General features: G+C 40.7%; 2 protein-coding genes across 15 annotated transcripts in view; one reads left to right on the forward strand and one right to left on the reverse strand.

The window, feature by feature from the left end:
• LOC102133878 (uncharacterized) overlaps positions 1-11,437 on the reverse strand; it is a 45,809-nt gene extending 34,372 nt beyond the window's left edge. The window contains 4 exon segments of the mRNA XM_015455805.4: positions 4,743-4,838; positions 5,114-5,258; positions 9,725-9,777; positions 11,288-11,437. Coding sequence (XP_015311291.3) covers positions 4,743-4,838; positions 5,114-5,258; positions 9,725-9,777; positions 11,288-11,300 — 307 coding nt within the window. The 5' untranslated portion in view covers positions 11,301-11,437.
• Positions 1-16,830, forward strand: part of LOC107130780 (uncharacterized) — a 428,352-nt gene that overhangs the window by 216,475 nt on the left and 195,047 nt on the right. The window lies entirely within an intron of this gene.

Genomic DNA, 16,830 nt, shown 5'->3' on the forward strand with positions numbered 1-16,830 from the left:
CCAGGGTGGTCGCCAACTCTTGACCTCAGGTGATCCACCCGCCTTGACCTCCTAAAGTGCTGGGATAACAGGTATGAGCCACCACACCTGGCCTATGTTGTCATATTTATGAGCATAAAGTTGTTGACAAGATTTCCTTATTATACTATTAAATGGATGGTGGAGTGATATTCCCTGTTTCATTCCAGATATTGATGATTTGTCATCTCATTTTATATTTTTAATCAATATTGCTAGACGTTTATCAATTTTATTGATTTTTTTCCAAAGAACCCTCTGTTTCATTAGTTTTCTCTACTTTTTCCTATTTTCAATTTTACTGATTTCTGCTTCCAGTATTATTTTCTTCCCTCCACTTAACAGTGGTTTTATTTTGCTCTTTGCTAGTTTCTTAAGGTAGAAAGTCAATTATGGGTTTGCGACCTATTATCCTCTTTAGAGTTAGCATTTAGTGCTACACATTTCTCTATCAGCACTGCTTTAGCTACCTCCCACATATATTGATACGGTATGGTCTCATTTTCATTAAGTCTATGCACTTCTACTATTGAATTTGAGGCCTCTTCTTCACTCTAGACTTTATTTAGGAGTCTGTTTAATTTTTAAATGATTAGATATTTACCTATTGTCATTCTATTACTGATTTGTAGTTTGGTTTCATTATGGCCAGAAAACATACATACTCAGAATGATTTCAATTATTTTAAATCTGTCAAGGCTTATTTATGGCCCAGGATATGATCTATCTTTCTGAATATTCCATGGACACTTCAGGAAAAAATTGTATTTTGCTGTTGTTGGGCACTATTCTTTTTCTTTTCTTTTTTTTTTTTTTTTTTTTGAGACAGAGTCTCACTCTGCTGTAACCCAAGCTAGAGTGTAGTAGCACAATCTTGGCTCACTGGAATCTTCGCCTCCCGGTTCAAGCGATTCTCCTGCCTCAGCTTCCTAAGTAGCTGGAACTACAGGCATGCGCCACCATGTCTGGCTAATTTTGGTATTTTTAGGAGAGACAGGATTTCACCATGTTATCCAGGCTACTCTTGAACTCCTGACCTCAAGCAATCTGCCCACCTCAGCTTCCCAAAGTGTTGGAATTACAGGCGTGGGCCACCGCACCCAGTCTTGTTGAGCACTGTTCTACAGTGTTGCTTCAGTCCTGTTGGTTGATGTTGCTGTCCTGTTCTTCTATATCTGCCAGTAATCATGGCTGGTAATTCTACCAACTGCTAAGAGTGAAGTGATGAATTTTCCAACTACAGTTAAAAATGTGCTTTTCTCTTTTCAGCTCAATCAGTTTTGTTTTATGTACTTTGAGGTTTGCTAGAGACACATTTAGGATCACTGCATTTTTGTTGAATTGATCCTTTTGTCATTACATAATGTTCTATTTGTCTAATAATTTTCTTTGCTCTGGAGTCTACTGTATTTGATATTAATAGTGACACTCTTTGTTTTGATTAACGTTTGTACAGTTTATCTTTTTATATACTTTATCAACCTATGTTGTTCACTATGTTATGAGTTTCCTAAGAAAACATTTTTAGGATGGGTGGAGGAAGATGGTATAATAGAAAACGCCACCGATCATACCCACTCCCCTGCAGGAAGACTAAGATTGACAACTATCTACACAAAAGAAGCAGTTTCACGGGAACTAAAAGTCAGGTGAGCACTTACAGACCATGGTTTTCACTTCATGTGGCTGAAAGAGAACAGTTTGGAAGTTCCTAAAAAAAACTATAAATAGAGCTATCAAATGATCCAGCAATCCCACTCCTAGGTATATACCCAAAAGAAAAGAAACCAGTACATTAATGAGACATCTCTGCTCCCATGTTTACTGCAGCACTATTCACAACAGCTAAGATTTGGAATCAACCCAAGTGTACATTCACAGATAAACCGATAAAGAAAATGTGGTACATATACACAATGGAGTACCATTCAGCCATAAAAAATGAGAGCTCCTGTCATATGCAACAACCTAGACGGAAATGGAGGCACAGAATATTAAATTTTGAATGTTATCACTTATTTGTGAAAGCTAAAAATTAAAACAACTGAACTCATGGAGATGAGGTAGAAAGTAAAAGGACGGTTACCAGAGGCTGGGAAAGATAATGGGGTCAAGGGTAGGGGGAAGGTGAGGATAGTTAAAGGGTACAAAAAAATAGTTAGAAAGAATGAATAAGACCTAGTATTTGCTAGCACAACAGGGTGACTATAGTCAAAAATAATTTCATTGTACATTTTAAAGTGACTAAAAGAGTATAACTGGATTGTTTATAACACAAAAGATAAACACTTGTGGGAATAGATACACAGTTTACCCTAATGTGATTATTAGACATTGCGTGCCTGTATCAAAACATCTCCTGTACCCCAAAAACATATACACCTACTATGTACTCACAAAAATTAAAAATTTTAGAATCATGCTTTATGTTTTTTCTATTCTGTCAATATATATTTTAATTAGTGTACTTTTTACATTTAAGGTAAATATTGCTCTGTTAGGCTGCTATTTGTTTTGTTTTCTATAAATATTTTTTATGGAATATAAATATTCCTAAATTTTAGATTCCATCTTGGTTTATTTACAGTGTTTCTAAGTGTACCACATTTTATAGTTTTCTCAGTAGTTGTTCCAGGTATAAAAATGTACGTATGTAACTTATCACACTCCGTCAGGCATTTTACCACTTCAAGTGAAATGTACCAAGTTTCATTCCACTTAGGCCCCTTTACCCTCCCCACTTTTAAAATATAATTGTGTTAAGTGTTTCCCCTACATACACAGCATTTTGCTCCAACCATCGAAAATGATTCTAGAAACTCATGAGAAAAATATATTTATCCCCATTTCTGCCAACCTCCAATCTTCTTTCTTTCCTGAATTCCAAGCCTTCTTTTGTTATTTCCTTTCTATTTAGAGAACTTTTAGCCAATTTTTAAAGGTAGGTTTGCTAGCAACATTTTCTCTTAGCTTCCCTGTCTAATAATGCCTTTAGTTCCCCTTTATTCATGAATATAGTTTCAAAAGATACAGAATTTTTATTTGATAGTGCTTCTCTTTCAGTTCTTGAGAAAATATACTACTTCCTTCCAGCTACCACAGTTTCAGAAGAGAAATCCACAGTCATTCCCTGTAGGGAATGTGTTGCTTCTCCCTGGCTACCTTGAATTTTTTTTTTGTCTTCAGTTTTCAAAGATTTAATTACAGTGGGAGTTTGCCATTGACTTAACTTATTTGATGTTACTTCAGACTTGGGAAAGTGTAGTTTTATAACTTTTGCTAAATTTGAGAAGGTCCAGCCATTACTTCTTCAAATACTTTAAACACCTCTTTCCCTTCTTTCTGATGTTACAAATGTCAGTTCTTTTGTTATTGCCCCATTTTCCAAATACCGAGAGAATCAAACCTCATCCCATTCCCTCCTGCCTTCTGGCTTTGTCTAAGCTACCATAAGGAAAACTACCATAGGCCTTTAATGAGCTCTCTATGCCCTATGCCCCGCCCAACATTTTCTCTACACAGGTGAGAAACATCTTATAGAAATATAAATCAGATGTTGCTCATCTGCTGAAAATCTACCACTAAATTAAAAATAAAATTAACTGAGTAAGGCTTATGATAGGCTCACCTTTGGACTCTAGCTGCCTCCCTCAACTCACCTCCTGCCCTTCTTCCAATCAACTCCTCCTTTCAGTCACTGTGACTTTTTGGTTATTCCTGAAAACCACCAAGCACATTCCTGTCCAAGGCTAGAAGCTGCAACTACTCCTGCTGAAAAGGGACAGAATCCTCATGGCTCACACAGTCATTTCATTCAAGTTTCTGCTCTAATGTTGACCTCATTAAGGTTTCCCCTGACTGTTCCTGAAAGTACTACATTCAGCCAATGTAACTTGCTTTAATTTCTGTCATAGTCTTCAAAACCACAGAACACTTAATACACATAAACATGTAAGTATATATACTTAGAGACATAATTTTATATATATATATATATTTACTTACTTATTTTTGAGACAGAGTCTCGCTCTGTCACCCAGGCTGGAGTGCAGTGGTGCAATCTCAGCTCACTGCAACCTCTGCCTCCTGGGTTCAAGTGATTCTCCTGCCTTGGCCTCCCAAGTAGCTGGGATTACAGGCACCTGCCACCATGGCCAGTTAATTTTGTATTTTTAGTACAGATGGGGTTTCATTATGTTGGTCAGGCTGTTCTCGAACTCCTGACCTCAAGTGATCTGCCCACCTCGACCTGTGCTGGGATTACAGGTATGAGCTACCACGCCCGGCCCAGCCTAATTTTTTTCATTGTCCTCAGCACACAGCAAGTACTCAAAACTTATTTGCTGAGCTTAAAAATGAGTGTATAAAAAAATTATGACGACAGAATAAACACAAAACAATGGAGGTTAAGATGGGACACTGAAAGTGCTTTGAGAAAAATAACCAACAATAGTCAAGTTAAGGTGGGCAAAGACTGAACTATTGGCAGTTGTAAGAATGGTAAACATTCAAAAAATGATTCAAAAAATGATTCAAGAAGAAATTTTTTGTGAGTAGTATCTGGAGGTTTGATTTAGGTATCAGTATTCTCCATCACTTTCAGAGGTTAAGACCCCTATGGAGATGTTCTTGAAAAACGTTCCAAAGTTGCCAATCCCTGAACTAACTACTGGGAAACAACAAATCCCCTGATGTCAATCTGTGTAGTACATATTAAACTCACCTGGAAAGCTCTGGCTTGGGAATTCTTCCTCCAGTCTCCATGGCTCTTCTCCTTGTTCCAGCCTGAAGATCACCTCTGGTTTGTGAACACAATACCCTGTTGACAGGAAATAATTTAGGATTTGGACAAAGCAGTCTAGACCTCAGGCCTTTGAAGCAGGAAGAAGCTTCTGGGGCTGCTTCAAGTTGCCAGTGGAACATTTTCACTGGAGAGGTGAACACAAGTGTCTTCCGGTGCTCAGAGGTGATCAATCAACACTGACTCCTGAAGCCTAACCTTAAATATCATTAAACTATACAGACTGCCCATATGTTTCATAATCAAAAGAATAAACAAATGCTATTTAGAATGATACAGTGAACCGACCTTACCCACTGAGACAAGGTTGCTGTAGTTCTCCAGCATCACATCTCTATACAGAGCCCTCTGACTAGGATCCAGGTGCTGCCACTCCTCCTGGCTGAAGCCCACAGTCACATCTTCAAATGATACTGATCCCTGGAACTTCTGTTCTACCTGAAATGTTCAGAATTAGGTGGCATGAAAAAAGAAGTATGGGCTAATCCTTACCATGATTATTATTCAGAGTATTTGTTTTGCTTTATACTTTTAGGGAAAAAAGATCATAACAGAAATATTCTGCCATTAATGCATTAAGATATTAATTCATGCAAAAAAAAAAATCAAGTTCCTACAATGTACCTGAAACTATCATCACTGTTAGAAATACTAAGATTAATAAAAATCTTCCTGTGTTCAAAGAACACACAGAGTGGTAAGAAAATATACGTGGTAATATGTTATAAGTACTAAGGTGAAAGTACAAACCCAATAGATTAATGTTAGGAGCAAAGTTAGCTCTGCTTTGAGCTTCACTGAGGAAGTACAACTGTTGGTTGAATTATGAAGAACACTCTGTTATGTTCTTTATAAGCGTGGGGCGATGACACAAGCAAAAGTGAGGGCCTGCAACACACTGCAGACTTCAACAAAAGGGCAGACAGCACAGGAGATGGCCTGGTGCTGTCTTGAGAAGAAAAGCCAAGCAAATGGGTTATAGAGTAATTTTAGACCAATGGTCTCCAAAGTATTTGATCATTTACCATTTTCAAGAATATTACTGTGAACTACAGATTTGTATTTACAAATCACAGAAATAAATTGTCAGTACATTTATTATGAATTCTAATTTAATTTTCATTTGGATTTAAAAATGTAGAAAAAGAGCCTGATGTTTTCTTCATCACAATACATATTCTGGGTTCTAATCCTTTAATTCAGAGATAATAATAAGGATGTGTAGAAAATGGAAAGATTTTGGAACTACTATACTTGAAACATCTGTAAGGTACATAGGAGAAGATATCCAATTGGACTGTTCTGGATATCCTCTAGGGCGCATCTTTTAGGGATCACTGCTGTGAAAAAGGGACAGCCAAAGATGAGATATGAGCATATACTGAAATTACGTGACCAGGTTTTGTTTACAGAACCAATTCTATTGAGAACGGCAAAGAACAAAACAACATTTACATAAACTACTGTAAAAGAAACCAGGTTGCAAATAGGGCACAGATAATAGGAGACAGAGAGCAACAAAATGTAGTCACCAATTCATTAAGAAAAAAAATGTTTCCTCTGCCTATCCCCATGAACAGCTGCCCAGATACAAGAGCCACAATGTAAACCAGGAAAGTTAGGGCAAAATAGGTTGGACACAGTATTCTAGCAAGAAATGTCCTAAATATATTAAATTTGACACATAGGTTGGGTGCAGTGGCTCATGCCTGTAATCTCAGCACTTTGGGAGGCCAAGGCAGGTAGATCACCTGAGGTCAAGAGTTTGAGACCAGCCTGACCAAAATAGCGAAACTCCATCTCTACTAAAAATACAAAAAATTAGCCAGGTATGGTGGCCGGCACCTGTAATCCCAGCTACTCAGGAGGCTGAGACAGGAGAATCCCTTTAACCTGGGAGGCAGACATTGCAGTGAGCCGAGGTCGACACCACTGCACTCCAGCCTGGGTAACAAAAGCAAAACTCCATCTCAAAAAAAAAAAAAAAAAGAAGCATAATATGAAGATCAAAGATCAAGAATGAAATAAGGACTACAGAGACATTTATAATACAGTGGGTGTTCAAAGCCATCAAGAGAAAATCAGAAGGTTGTCAGAAAACTGGCGAAAAAAAATAATCAAGAATGGAATTGGAGGCCAGGCACGGTGGCTCGCATCTGTAATCCTAGTACTTTGGGAGGTCAAGAGAGGCGGCTCACTTGAGGTCAGGAGTTCAAGACCAGCCTGGCCAACATGGCGAAACCCCACCTCTACTAAAAGTACAAAAAAATTAGACAGGCGTGGTTGCGGGTGCTTGTAATCCCAGTTCCTTGGGAGGCTGAGGCAGGAGAATCACTTGAACCCGGGAGGTGGAAGTTGCAGTGAGTTGAGATCACACCACCGCACTCCAGCCTGGGAAACTCTGTCTCAAAAAAAAAAGGTAAGTAGTTCTTCCCAAATTTATATATAGGTTCAATTCAACCCCAAAGAAAGGCTCAGCAAGTTATTTTATGAATACTAACAACATTTGTATGGAAATGCAAGAAACTAGGACGAGCCAGGATCTTGCTGAAGAAAAAAATGTGTTAAACCTGCTACTAGACACCAAGATGTTTCACCAAGTGTGGTACTGGCACAACCAACCAACAGAACACAGTCCAAAAAACACACAGACATATATATACACACAATTGACGACAAATATCACAATGTAAAACAGTGAGGAAAGGACGGTGTTTTCAAAAATAATTCTACATTAATTGTATGAAAAAAAGGAATCTGACATCTACCTCATACAAAAGTAGACACTCATTCCAATGAAAGAGACGTAAATATGAATGCCAAAACAATAAATATTTTAAAAGATAACAAAAGAGATTATCTTCATGACCTCGAAGTAGGAAAAGTCATCTAAAATAGTACACAACACCAACAAATAAACTTAATAAACTAATCTAGGGATTGGTAAACTTTTTCTGTAAAAAGTCAGACATTAAATATTTCACCAGGCACAGTGGCTCACACCTGTAATCCCTTGGGAGGCCAAGGCAGGCAGATCACTTGAGGCCAGGAGTCCGAGACCAGCCTGGCCAAGTGAAACCCCATCTCTATTAAAATACAAAATTAGCTGGGTGTGATGGTACGTGCCTGTAATTTCAGCTACTTGGGAGACTTAGGAGAATTCCTTGAGCCCTGAACGCAGAGGCTGCAGTGAGCCAAGATCACACCACTGCACTCTAGCCTGGGTGACTGAGTGAAACTCTCTCCAAAAAAAAAAAGAAAAAATGAGATATTAAACTTGGGGCTTTGCAGGCCAAAAGGTTCCTGTCACAACTAGTCAACTCTGTCACTGAAGCCACAGATTAAATGTAAATGAGTGAATGAGCAGAGAGGTGTCAGGATTGTGAAGGGGACAAGATGGCAGCTTCAGGAGTGCTGGCAATGTTCGTTTTGACCTATGTATTCATTACTTGCACCATGGATTTGTAATAATTCATTAAGTTCCATATTTAAAATTTAGGGGGTTTTCTATCTATCTGCTACACATGTAGAAATAAGATTCATTAAAAATTAAAATACGTAATCCCAGCACTTTGAGAGGACGAGGCAGGTGGATCATGTGGTCAGGAGACTGAGACCAGCCTGGCCAACATGGTGAAACCCTGTGTCTACTAAAAATACAAAAATTAGCTGGGCGTGGTGGCGTGTGCCTGTAATCTCAGCTACTCGGGAGGCTGAGGCAGGAAAATCGCTTGAACTAGGGAATCGGAGGTTACAGTGAGCTGAGATCGCACCACTGTGCTACAACCTGGTGACAGAGCGAGACTCTGTATCAAAAAATAAATAAATAAATAAATACATTTTAATTTATTGGCCCTGCACACTGGCTCACGCCTGTAATCTCAGCACTTTGAGAGGCCAAGGAGGGCAGATCACGAGGTCGAGATATCAAGACCATCCTGGCCAACATGGTGAAACCCCATCTCTACTAAAAATACAAAAATTAGCCAGGTGTGGTGGCACATGCCTGTAGTCCCAGTTACTCGGGAAGTTGAGGCAAGAGAATCGCTTGTAGCCGGGAGGTAGAAGTTTCAGTGAGCCAAGATCACGCCACTGTACTCCAGCCAGGCGACAGAGCAAGACTCCTTCTCAAAAAATAAATAAATAAATAAATAAATAAATAAATAAAATACATGTTAACTTAATTGATCAAACACTACATACAAAAGAAAATCGGAACCTGTGTAAAGTAAAAATGGAAAAAGCAGTTTGACTGAATAGGTTGTACTCATTTCAGGGCTATCACTGGAAGGTTATTCACTGTGGGTCTCTATGCATCTGCCAGGAAGTCTTTGTGTCTTCAGAAGAGTCAGTCTGTCTGTATCCAGTGTCTTCCTTTCTGCCACGGTTGTTGGAGACATAAGAACGTATGAAGCTCAACTTACTGACTCTAACTTGGCCCTGCTATTGATCTGTTATTTTCTGTTCAATTTTTATCTATTACTAATTTCTCATCTTAACACATTGGCTCTTGGCCCAGCACGGTGGCTCACGCTTGTAATCCCAGCACTTTGGGAGGCCTAGGATTGACTGAGCTCAGGAGTTCACGACCAGCCTGGGCAACATGGTAAAACCCGTCTCTAATAAAATGTAAAAAATTAGCCAGGCGTGGCGGCGTGCGCCTGTAGTTTCAGCTACTCAGGAGGCTGAGGCAGGAGAATTGCTTGAACCCGGGAGGCAGAGGTTGCAAAGGTAGCAGTGAACCGAGATGGTGACACTGCACTCCAGCCTGGGTGACAGAGCGAGACTCTGTCTCACAAAAAAAAACAACAAAAACCAACAACAACAACAAAAAACCCTATTGACTCTTACAAATTTCACAAAGTCCACTGCAAAATAAAGTAGGGAATTAATAAACAACTTACCTTGTTCATTTTGTTCTGTTCTTGGAAAGATGGAGACAACTCTGAAGATACAGCTGAGTCAGAAAAAGAGGAATGGGGTCATGAAAGATTAGGCCCGCCTGGCAACTCCCAGATTCTTCTGCCCCAAGAAGCCATACACACCCACTAGGTAAAATGCTCCCCCTGGGAAAATATCAATGTCCTCTGACACTTCAGAATAGGCGGTAGAAATGGTGAAAGACCACCCTAATATAACTCCAACATAATCATGTGGCTCTTGGGCACAAGATTTTTCACCTGGTGAAAGTAAATATTTACTTCCTTAAGGATTTCAATCTGCCTCGGTGTTCACAAAAAAATGCAAAATGATAATATTGGCCAAACAAGTTAATACATTTAATGAAGGAACATTAACACTAAAACCATTGTAAAAAATAGGACTAAGCTATCGATTTTCCAGTAATATTACTTAACCTCTGGTGAGTGACTCCACAGAAAGCCACAAGCGGCAGTGCTTCAAGGAAAAAATCAGTTTTAATTTCTTCATCTAACTTTGTTATTTCTCAAAAGGATGTTTTAAACTTGCTTTGACATGTGGAAAAGTAGACAATACTGGCTCAGGGGTCAGGAGATGTGACTTTCAGTCTTCCCTACTAACAAACTGTGATCCTGAACAAGTCATTAACCCTGACAAACAAACAAACAAAAAAAAATTTTTCTTCTAACAAATGAAGCAAAATTAGGAAATTCTTTTTTTTTCTTTTTTTTTCTTTTTTTTGAGATGGAGTTTCGCTCTTGTTGCCCAGTCTGGAGTGCAATGGTGCGATATCGATCTCGGCTACCTGCAACCTCCGCTTCCCGGGTTCAAGCAATTCTCCGCCTCAGTAGCTGGGATTATAGGCATGCGCCATCATGTATGGCTACTTTTCCTATTTTTCTAGTAGAGAGGGGATTTCGCCACGTTGGTCAGGTTGGTCTCGAATTCCTGCCTTCAGGTGATCCACCCGCCTCGGCCTCCCAAAGTGCTGGGATTACAGGAGACAGCCACCCAGCCAGGCCAAAATTATGTAATTCTTTAAGATCCTTCCTGAGTGCAAGATCAAGTCAGGACAGAGGAACAGCAAATACCAAGATGCAGTGATGGACATGACCGGAGGGCAGTTTGGGACTTAGAGAGGATGAATGCAGAACTGGGAAGGGAGTTCGTAGGTCGGGGGGTGGTGGTGCGACTGCACCCGCCCTTCCCCACCCAGGTACCGCGCCGCCCTAGCACACGCGCACACGCTAGACCAGACAACTGCCCCTCCCGCAGGGCTCAGCGCGCGGATCGCGCAAGCGCACATGCCCTCCTCCGGACCCCAGCAAACGGGGCAACACACGCCGCGAAACCCGCTCCGTACAGAGGCTGCGCCTTTGACGAACCGGCCTAGCGTCCTGGCAGACGTGCTGCAGCCCCGCCCTCCCCGGCTTCCCCTGTGAGGTCCCCGGTACTCTTGGCCACCACCTGGCACTGGTCCCCTGCCGCCCGCCCCCGGAGTCGCGCGAGGTACTCTCTCCGTCCCTGCCCAACCCGCCTAGGCTTACCCCGCTTCCTCATCCGGTTGCATTAGCCATAGAAGAGCGCACAGACCCTTGAAATCCCGGGACCGCCTCCCACGCAAAACCTGAGACAAACAAAAGGAAAGGCGGAAACGCAAAATCGCAGAAGAGGTAGCCGGCGGCCCAAGCATGCGCAGAGCCCACGCGCAAAGCCTGGCGCTGTAGGCGCCCAACCTGGAAACTAACTTTCCCGTGAGGCAGCGCGAGCAGGCCTTCGGGATTGGCGGAGAGGTGCCCCCGTTAGGCAGTGAGCGGATGCGGTCTGAATTGGTGCGGGAGCTACCCGCAGCCCTGGCTCTCCTGGGGCGCCCCAAAGGGATGCACTGAAGGGAGGTCTGTGGGCAGTGAGTGTGCAGTTTAGACACAGACGCGTCAAGGAAGGGACAGGTGCGTGTCAGTTTCACGTTAAATGTTAGGAAGTAGATCTCGATTCAGTTTAAAAGACTGACACTATCGGCGATTCTTTGGGGGGAGCGGAGGAAAGGGGGAGGTGCCTCGGAAAGCTACTTCATCAAAATCGTTAAAGCAATAAACGGGAATTGTAGCTCAGTGAGAAAATAGACATAATCTAGAAGAAGAAAATAAATGTCACGTATGATTTCCTCTGTGACATTAAAATTGCTTGACTATATGGAAATACATTTAGTCTCTCTGTACCTTTCTTAGGAAGACAAAATTCCTAAAAGAACATCAACAAATTTTTGTATTTTTTCTTTGATCTTTAGTGCATTGTGTACTTTACAAAAGCATTCTCAACTTTATCCACAGTAAGTAAAAACCTAAATGAACAGACAGTATACGTTTTAAAAAGCAGGAAAAAATGCCTGAGAAATAGCTATATATAGCTGTATCTATCTATACATATAATATTGCTCTATTCAAAGTAGTTTGGCACCTGCTCCATGGAAATAAGACACCATGATTAAGCGTGTTCAAATACAGCATTTCAAAACAGTGAGGGAAAGAATGGAGTATTCCAAAGAGCATGTCATTCTGAACAATTTGGAATATAGAGATGTACATAGATCACACGTGATAAAATTAACATGTATACAATATTGAAACATTTAAGCCAGTAAACGAGTATAAATTTTTGAAAATTGACATGTGGGCCAGGCACAGTGGCCAACACCTGTAATTCTGGCACTTTGGGAGGCGGAGGCAGGAGGACCACTTGATCATTGGAGTTCAAGACCAGCCTGGGCACTATAAGATGGGACCCCCATCTCTACAAAAAATTAAAAATAACAATTAGCCAGGGATGTAGGCAAGCGCCTGTGATCCCAGGTACTCAGGAGGCTGAAGTTGGACGATCACTTGAGCCCTGGGTTGCAGTAAGCCATCATGGCACCACTGCACTCCAACCTGGGTGACAAAGTGAGACTTTGTCTCCAAAAAAAAAAAAAAAAAAAAAAAAAAAAGAAAAGGGATGTGATGCCAAAGACAGCAACTATAAATTTAGTATCAGTTACATTTTATAATAGAGAAAAATAAGCAGCTGCATTCCAGCAAAACTTTTAAAGTCCATTATGATAATTGAAAGAAATGCAAATATGGCCAGGCATGGTAGCTCATGCCTGTAATCCCAGCACTTTGGGAGGCTGAGGCAGGCAGATCATGAGGTCAAGAGATCCAGACCATCCTGCCCAACATGGTGAAACCCTTTCTGTACTAAAAATACAAAAATTAGCTGGGCGTGGTGGTGTGCACCTGTAGTCCCAGCTACTGGGGAGGCTGAGGCAGGAGAATTGCTTGAACCCGGGAGGTGGAGATTACAGTGAGCCAAGATCAGGCTACCGCACTCCAGCCTGGTGACAGAGTGAGACTGCGTAAAAAAAAAAAAAAAGCAAATATTTGGATAAAAATATGTGAAACTTTTATTGAAATTTACATTTTTAAATTTATGCTTTATATACTGAAAAGTTCACTTTATTTGGTGCATAATTGTATGAGTTTTGACAAATGCATAGATTTGTGTAACCACCACTACAAGCAAGATACAAAATTGTTTCACCTCTGTCAATAAAATTCCTCCATGCTACCTTTTTAAAGTCAGATTCTCTCACCACTCTTAGCCTCTTGCAACCACTATCTATTCTTTGGGCCTATATGTTTGCCTTTTTAGAATATTACATAAATGGAATCATATAGTATGTAGTCTTTGAATCTGGTATATTTTACTTAACACAATGCAATTGAGATCCTTCCGTGTTGTTTTGTGTACCAATACCTCTGTTTGTTTTTCTTGCTGTTAGAAACAAGTGCCCAGTACCTCAAAGAAAACCAGCACATAGGCAGAAAATTCCTAAGCAGGGCAAATTTACTTCTGCAGAAGGGTGCAGCTTGCACGAGTCACGATCACAAGAGTACACTCAGAGGGGTGGGGCAGGGGTTTTTATCCCTGATGCAGTTCCTAGCATTTCTGTGTCCCTTCCCCATTGGCTGGGGTTGGACCTCACAATCGAAGCTAACTCAATTGGCTAAGGTTTAAAATTGAATAAGTCTATTAGGCGGGAAGGAAGTGGCACTGTCTATTACTAGGTGGGAAGGCATATCTGGACTTGTCTGGGCACGGCAAAGGCGGGAAGGTTGTTTACAGAACAGGTAGCTAGGAGACAAGGAAGTACAAGGAAGTAGGTCTTAAGCAACAAAGAACAGGGAACTAATGCTTTTTGAAGAGGAATGTATCACCTCTGACATTGCTGACTCCTATTTCTTGGTATGGATTTACCAGTTTCCTTATCCATTCCCCTGTCCAGAGATATACAAGTTGTTTCCAATTGGGGAAATTGTAAATAAATAAAATATTTTTAAGTTTAAGATTTGAAAAGACTGAAAAAAACACTAATATACACCTATGGTATGGGCTTGGGGAAATGCTTATTCCCAGTGTATTAGTCAGGATTCTCCAGAGAAACAGAACCAATAGGAGGGAGTAAGAGAGAAAGAGACATTGATTATGAGAAATTGGTTCACATGACTGTGGAGGCTAAGAAGTCTCACAATCTGTCATTTGCAAGCTGGAGATCCAGAAATGCTGGTGGTGTAATTCTGGTATGAGTCCAAAGGCCTGAGAACCAGGGAAGCCAATGTTGTAAATCCCAGTCCAAGAACAGAAGAGGATGAGATGAAATGTCCCAACTCAACAATGAGGCAGAAAATATGGGTTAATTCCTCCTTCCTCTGCCTGTGTTCTATCCAGGCCCTCAGTGGATTGAATGATGTCCATACACATGAGGACGGCCATCTGCTTTACTGAGTCCAGTGATTCAAAAGCTAATCTAATCTGTAAACACCCTCATAGACGCACCCATAAGTGATGTTTAATCTGGACACCATGTGACCAAGTCAAGCTTACACACAAAATTAACCATCACAGCTATACTTTTTTTTTTTTTTTTTTTTTTTTTTTTTTTTTTTTTTTGAGACGGAGTTTTGCTCTTGTTGCCCAGGCTGGAGTGTAATGGCATGATCTTGGCTCACTGCAACCTCTGCCTCCCAGGTTCAAGTGAGGCTCCTGCCTCCGCCTCCAGAGTACTTGGGATTACAGGTATGCACTACCACACCTGGCTAATTTTTTGTGTTTTAACTAAAGATGGGGTTTCTCCATGTTGTTCAGACTGGTCTCGAACTTCTGACCTCAGGTGAGCCACCAGCCTCGACTTCCCGAAGTGCTGGGATTACAGGCATGAGCCACCACACCCAGCCACAGCTATTCATTTTTATTATGAATTTGATTAAATCTGGAGGCTCATTTTTTCCTCTCATTTCTTCTTCTTTTTTTGTACCTTTTCCGATTTTATATTTAGTTGACACCTAATAATTGTGCCTATTTGGGGGATATAGAATGATATTTTGACGTGTATAAAATGTGTAATGATCAAATCAGGCTAATTAGCATATTCCTCACCTCAGACGTGTGTGTGTGTGTGTGTGTGTGTGTGTTGTAAACATTCAAAATCCTCTCTTCCAGCTTTTTGAAAATACACAATAAATTACAGTCAATCATATTTATCTGACAGGGCTGTGGAACACCAGAGCTCATTTCTTCTCTCTAGCTGTAATTTTGTATTCATATACCAACCTTTCCCCACCCTCCCCTCCCCATTACCCCAACACCCTCTAATGCCCGTAATTCTACTCACTTCCTCTATGAGCCCCAATTTTTTTAGCTCCCAAATATAAGTGAAAATGTGCAGTAATTATCTTTCTGTGTCCGACTTATTTCACTTAATGCATCCATGTTGTTGCAAATGAGAGGATTTCATTTTTATAGCAGAATAATATTCCAGTGTGTTTATATACCAGATTTGCTTTTTCCATTCATCTGTTTGTGGATGTTTAGGTTGATATTATATCTTGGCTATTGTGAATAGTGTTGCTATAAACACAAGAGTGCAGGTATCCCTTTGAAATATGGATTTCCTTTCCTCTGGATATGTGCCCAGCAGTGTGATTGTTGGATTGTGTGGCAGTTCTATTTTATTTTTTGAGAAACTGCCACACTGTTTTCTATACTGGTTGCACCAATTTACATTCCCACCAACAGTGTCTAAGAGTTCCCTTTTCTATGCATCCTTACCAGCACTTATTTTTTGTGTTTTTTATAGTAGACATTCTAACTAGTGTGAATGATACTGCATTGTGATTTTGATTGGCATTTTTCTGATGATTAGCGATGTTGAACATTTTTCATACATTTGTTAGCCATTTGTATGTCTTCTTTTAAGAAATATCTATTCAGATCCTTTGCCCACATTTTAATCAGATTACTTGTTTTTGTTTTTGTTTTTGCTGTCGAATTGTTTGAGTTATTTGTATATTCAGGATATTAGTCCCTTTTGGATAGTTTGCAAGTATTCTCTACCATTCTGCAGGTTGTTTCTTCACTCTCATAATTGTTTCCTTTGCTGTGCAGCTTTCTAGTTTAATACAGTCCCACTTCTCTCTTTTTGTGGTGGTTGTCTGTGCATTTATTTATTTATTTATTTAGAGACAGGGTCTCACCCTGTTGCACAGGCTGGAGTGCAGTGGTGTGATTATAGCTCACTGCAGCCTCTACCTCCTGGGCTCAAGTGATCCTCCTGCCTCAGCCTCCTGAGCAGCTGGGATTATAGGCACCCACCACCATGCCTGGCTAAATTTTGTATTTTTAGTAGAAATGAGGTTTCACCACATTGCCCAGGCTGGTCTCAAACTCCTGTGCTCAAGAATCTACCCACCTCACCCTCCCAAAGTGCTAGGATTACAGGTGTACGCCACTGTGCCTGGCCTGTCTGTGCTTTCTCTTTTTTTTGATGGAATATTGCTGTGTTGCCTGGCTGCAGTACATTGGCATGAACTTGGCTCACTGCAATCTCCACCTCCCATGTTCAAGCAATTCTCCTGCCTCAGCCTCCCGAGTAGCTGGGACTACAGTTGTGCACCACCACGCCCAGCTAATTTGTGTGTGTGTGTGTGTGTGTGTGTGTGTGTGTGTGTGTATTTTGAGTAGAGATGGGGTTTCACCATGTTGGCCTCAATCTCCT

Source organism: Macaca fascicularis, chromosome 9, assembly GCF_037993035.2.
Source record: "Macaca fascicularis isolate 582-1 chromosome 9, T2T-MFA8v1.1".
Classification (NCBI taxonomy): Eukaryota; Metazoa; Chordata; class Mammalia; order Primates; family Cercopithecidae; genus Macaca; species Macaca fascicularis.